Source organism: Cyclopterus lumpus, chromosome 13, assembly GCF_009769545.1.
Source record: "Cyclopterus lumpus isolate fCycLum1 chromosome 13, fCycLum1.pri, whole genome shotgun sequence".
Lineage (NCBI taxonomy): Eukaryota > Metazoa > Chordata > Actinopteri > Perciformes > Cyclopteridae > Cyclopterus > Cyclopterus lumpus.
Window position 1 is genome coordinate 14,144,521 of NC_046978.1, and position 6,021 is coordinate 14,150,541.

Consider the following 6,021-nt stretch of genomic DNA (forward strand, 5'->3'; position numbering starts at 1 on the left):
CGGTTCACATGCATGCCAAACCATGAGGAGGAGATCCATACAGATCCCTGATCAACTGTGGTCCGTTACAGCACTGCAAAGCAGAGGGACCACAGGTACTCAACGCAGACATCGCCTCAGGAACCTATTCTAGAATTTGCTTAGTTTTTTATTTGGGGATTTCTGCTAGCTTAGTGTCAAGATGTTTGCACTGCAGAAAGAGACATTGCATTTTATATAGTGGTGGTGGTGCTACATCAACCAGGTTGAGGTTACTTCAGCAAAAAAAGATGAGTCAACCTTCTTAAAGTCAGCCACGGCAGTACTGGGCTGAACACCCACAGTCGTTTCCCATAAACTGTAAAACATATACTGCTGTGTCAGCTTTACAGCACCCTCCGGTAAGACTGTCGCTTCCCAGGTCTGTGAACCAAGTGCCCACTTTCATGCTCAAGCCTCCATGTTTCCCGATGTGACCGTTAACAGACGCATCTCGAAACACGGCACTCGTCTCGTTTACCCCGCTGATGTCATCACAATTCACATTTATTCGATCAAATGTTTTATGAGAGAGAAGTGTATTAACACTGTGTGAGAAGTTAAAGTCCTGCATTTCACAGGTTTTAAGTAAAAACGCAAACAGTATTGGTGTTAAAATATACTTACCAAAAGTATACTCATTAACCAGATGGCACATTTCTGCACTTACAGTATATTGTTAAATAAAATTAGTAAAGTTAAAAGTACAATGTCTCCCTATATAAAGTTACAGAAAATGGAAATACTAAAGTACAAACACCTAAAAACCAAAAGTATCTTACAATACTTAAAATACTCTGCTATATACTATACATTCCGCCATTGGTACAAGAGCATCAAATTCCTCAAAAATCTAGCCACTTGATTTTGCTCTCAAAGTTTTGATTGATGTATTTAACTTAAATAAATCTATATTTCTGGGGAGCATGCGCCCTGACCTGCCAATATGGACCCAATTGGTCCATCTACCATAGTCTCACAAAATCATGTGGGGAAACACTGACTTTATTTTTTAAGTCAGCCTTTTTCCCCATTTGTTTCTGCATCCCCTGGCCTACATGCACCCTTATTATCTTTTATTGTTTTTTTTTTATTTTTCTCTCCCTCTCTCTGTCTAAATGTTTTATAGAGTTGTTGTCCACTGATAAATGCATTAGATTTATCCAAAGCCGATCTCTCCCTCTCTCGGTATATCTCTCTCTCAGCAGGAGAATAGAGGTACTCTGCTTAATCAAAGCGCCTGCCCTAGAGCTAAGCCAGCATACTACAAAGTCTCATCATCATCATCATCATCATCATCATCATCCATGGGAACCAATCAATAATTCAGCATGCTGCCCAATGCCTCACCATGCAGAGATATATTTCTGCTCGTCCCTGTACAGTGGGAGAGCACTCATACATGGAAAATGGAGCTATTCACCGAAGACCAATAACAAGGAGAAAATGGCAAATACAAGCCTATAATCCCCAGTTAGTGAGCAATAGTTCCAGCCTAAGGCTTTAGGGCTCGCAGAAGTAGCGCACTTAGAGCGGCATTTGAAATGCAGACACAGTAATCGAGGGGATTTAAAAGAGCAGTGGAGCAATCACAAAGGTTCTACCCCATGGGGTTCTAAGGATAATATGGAGACATATCAAAATACTGTAAAGTGATTTCTTTCTCCTCTTGTTTTTCCTCGTCTTTGTCCTCATCCCTTTTTTTGTTTTTTTTTCTCGTCGGTGAAAGCCTCATATCTCCAAGAGATAATTTATGTTCCATGCAGACTTTCGACCGGCGCTGTTAAGTCTCGAGCACTCAACCTCCAAACAATGAAGTTTGCGTTTACATTCTCAAAGTGGTCGGGGGAGAGCCCTTTTATCTCTTTGGGTGCGGGTCCTGTGTGTGCTGTGCTAATCCTACGCTTCATCTTGAGAGGGATGCGCAATTGTTTTTCCTTTTCCTATCTTCCGATCTTTGAGATTGCCAATCGGCGATCCCATCACCAGGGGGCGGAGCCAACATCTGATAAAGCTGTGGAATTATAGAACTTTTTGGCATTTTGAAAGCAATACAGTTAAAGTTTCTGGTATGAGCATTTATAGGAAAATGTGAACTCAACGTAAAAAAAAAGGATCTATATTATATCAATGTTTCCCAACAATGGCTCCCTTTTAAAAGTCTGTGTTTTTTGTCAGAAGAAGGCAGTATACTTCTTGCTGCAGGCACTTTTAGTTTATTTTGACATGCTAAATAGGAAGCATTGATAATAAATATTGGGATGCTACCTCTCACTGTTACCTCGTGAGACCGTTTTCAAACTCCCATATCTGGATTTTCTTGGTTGCTTGGCTAAAAATGTAAGTGTTGCCACAACTGGAAAACAGTTTGTCCGCCATTGCAGCTATAAACATTAGTAGCCGACTGATTGCGCTTTTTAGTTTATAACTTGCTTCTAGAAGTTACTATTTTGTCTTTTACACTGTCATGTTGGTAATGGCTAAATTGCAACATCATACTGCTGCTGTTAACACATCAAAGTGTGCAATTTCAGATATGTTGTCATAGATAATTTGGTTGATCAGTCAGTCGTTATGTGCAGTTAAAACCTGTTTGTTTTCTTTATCTGTATCTGTTTAGGCTTCATGATGTAGCTGAACTTCACATTTTTGATGACGCTGACACAGAAGTGGAGGAAGACATCCTTCTTGAACTAATAGAGTCCAATCCAGACTTATGCCTGACATTGCGTGAGAACATTTCAGATGAAGGTAGGTTTCATTACTAAATGTGTTTAAATCAAGGCTCACAGTTTATCTGCTTTGAATCCCTTGTATGTCCCTGACTGTGACTACAGTGACAAAGAAACAATATTTTAGCAAAAGACAGATCAGCATCCAATTACCAAAAAAGTGTGACATTTATTTATTTATTTTCTTCTTTAGATCATTCAACGCCATCTTCCCACACGGAACCCATGTCACATTCTTCAAGTGACAATGATCTCTACAGTCAAAGACAAATGGGGATTTTGACAGGCAGAAATATATCCACCTCTGACATCATGAACAGGTCTACCACAGAGGTTTCTGATTCAGAGGCTGCAAAAGAGGTACATGTCAGTTATAGTTATTACTCAAAAGATATCAAGAAAATTGTTAAACTGAATTAAGCTTCTTTCCAGCATAAGGACATTTAGACTGTTGAATGCCAAATTGACAAAGTAAAGTATTTTAGTACAGTAAAAATCCAACCAGGGTTTAGCTGTTGTGTAGCTTTCTATTATGTAACTCTTCTTTCCATACATATTGATTGATTAGGTTATCAGGTTATTAGCCTTCCCTTTAGTAATGTAGACTATATTGCTTACTTTGGCTTTAACATGGCCTACGTATCAGAACATTGTTGCTTCATTACCAGATTTCTTTATTTTGTAAACCTTTGTTTGGTGCAAGGAATTCCTTTTAACCTTAGTCTGAACAGACCAATTTGTGTCTATTTTGGTTTAAATTATTTTGATCCCAGAAGACTGAATTGTACATTAAAAACATTCTTATGTGAGTAGATGGTAGGAAATGCCTTGCTTACAAAACCTGGAGGTGAGGACGTCCTTGACGAGTACAAGTCCGAAAATTCATTGAAGCACCGCACCCGTAGACAGCTTGTCATATGACTGAAATGCATGGGTAAGTGTTTCTTTAACAAATTGTAAAATTCTAAACCATTTCAGACTGAAAGATTTATATTAAGAAGGAATGTAATTTATTTTCAGAATGCATGGTATATAATTAACAAAGTTGAGGCCCTACAGTCATTAGTGAGGCATTCTAATTTAATGTTTTATGTTTTACTTTACTCTAAAGGAGGATTCCTTCCCGTAAACAGAAGGAGAAGTTTGCCCTGGGAATCATTAAACTCTTTCCTTCACTAAAAGATCCCTTTTCTCCAAATGGCTATGTAAGTTTAAAAAAAGTATTACTTCCAGAATACAGACCAAATTTACAGACTAGAGTTTTGGGGTTTTCTTCAAAACATCAATAGAATGGATATACAAATAAACCACAGAAAGTATTCTATATATTTAATGGACATTGTTAAACAACTAATTCACAATACCATAATTGCCTTTTCTATGAGATCGATGAGTGACCTTTGTAATTATATATATTTAAAATAACTTAACAGGAGCACTTCTATGATGGGGAAAAAGGCACAGGATACTTAGCATGGTGCCTCAAGACCATCTCGAGGAATACATATCAAAGACCAGGCAAGGCATCGGGCCTCAAGCACAAGGACCAACCGCCGGAGATCAGCAGCTTGATGGAGATGCTTATAGGGAGGCTATATCATTTTTTGTTCACTCTCCTCATAAATCAAGTGTGTTTGAGAAGATGACCATACACCATCGCCAGGACCTAGTCCATGACCCGCAGAGAACCACAGATGTCTTAAAAACATTTCCCCGTTTGTTAGATGTCAAAGGACTAGTGAGTTGTGCATGTCTTTTATTTCTTAATTTAGTTGGACATTAGAAAATTAACAGTGCCAGTGATGTAAAAAAATGGTTTTGCATCCATGTATGATCAACAGCTGAATCAAGACTTCCTGCTGCTGTTTGGTGCTGAAACAGCCGCCATGATGCTTGAGAATTGGGATACAGCATTCAAGCCCAAGGTTATCAATGAGACCAAACACCTGACTCAGACAGCTGAACTGTGCCGACTTCTGACGGCGGCTGAAAACCTTGCAGAGAACGATCACAGCAGTAAGTTACATGAAATGCATGGTTTATATTCCAAATGGCTGGTGCTATTATCTGTGTGCATTCCAATACATACTAATGACTTTTTTTGTTTTTGCTCCTGGTAGACTGGGACAGTGACATGGCTTCTCTGCTGCTCCTTCTCCATCTCTTGCCACCCACAGCTGAATGTAAGAGGCTCAAAATAAGTCCCAGTGATGCAATGGGCAACATGTTGCACTTTCACAAGGTACATAGGTCTCCTCTGATCCCACAAGCCAGTTTTTCAGTTTAATTAACTCAATTAAACACAAGAGACATGAGTTTGCAAAAAAAAAGAAACAGAACTAATCTGAATGTCTCAATGTTGCAAACTTATATTCCTAAACATTAAGGACTTTGTAGCAACTCAACTCTTCTTTTCTCTTATAGACCCAAGTATGCAGTGATCATTTGAAAACTTGCTAATTCTTCCTTTTTCTATGCTGCTTTGAAGTGATAATTCAGATTCTTACGCATGCTTAACTGGGAGTGTTTTCCTCCCAAATGAAGTCACAGTTCATTTTGGAAGGAACACACTCCCAGTAAAGTTTACGTTTGTGAGACAAGGGGCTAGGTGACTGGTCAAACTGGTGGATCTATTAAACTGTCAAGGAACAGCAAGTACCAATGTGTGGCTGATAATTTGAACTGCCACTCTTAAGGTGTTTGTTCTGTTTTTTTTAGTCATGCTGCAGCATCGTTGAACACCTGCAGGGCAGAGTGGCTGAACAACCATACATCCTTGCTGTTGACCGAACCCAAAACCGAATTGATGCCTTCTACATCGTAGTGGACAAACGGCTCATCCCGTGCAACGCCACCAGCTCGTTGGGTGCTTTTGATGAACTGTTTGAATCCCACTATGTGTTCAACCTCTCCTATGATGAAACCCTTGTCCCACGCTTTACTTTCGTGCAGACCACTGTCTACAACATCGATGTTACAACAACAGATGAGTCTCAAAGAGTCCGTAAGTCAAGAGCAAAAGTCTTAAACTAGGTTTAAAGAGATGTTAAAGTGTTTCATTTGTCAAACTGTGATGAGAAAGCTGTAATCAAAGCAGACAGTCTTGTAATATACAAACCCTTTGACCTACAAAGTGCTTATGGTAAAGATGAGAGCCTATATGTTGTACCTTTATTTTCTTTGTAAATGTGCATACGGTATGTAGTTAAGTTGTGCCCATGGTGCTTGGAATACATTTTCTGAATAAATGGAAATATTTGTTTAAATGATT

General features: G+C 39.0%; 1 protein-coding gene across 1 annotated transcript; it reads left to right on the forward strand.

The window, feature by feature from the left end:
- Positions 1-3,041: 3,041 nt before the first annotated feature.
- On the forward strand, positions 3,042-5,783 carry LOC117741805. The gene is given in 7 exon segments (XM_034549029.1): positions 3,042-3,110; positions 3,564-3,660; positions 3,663-3,684; positions 3,862-3,955; positions 4,592-4,766; positions 4,871-4,992; positions 5,469-5,783. Coding segments are annotated over 7 exon segments (873 nt in total). The 5' UTR covers positions 3,042-3,062.
- Positions 5,784-6,021: the final 238 nt, after the last annotated feature.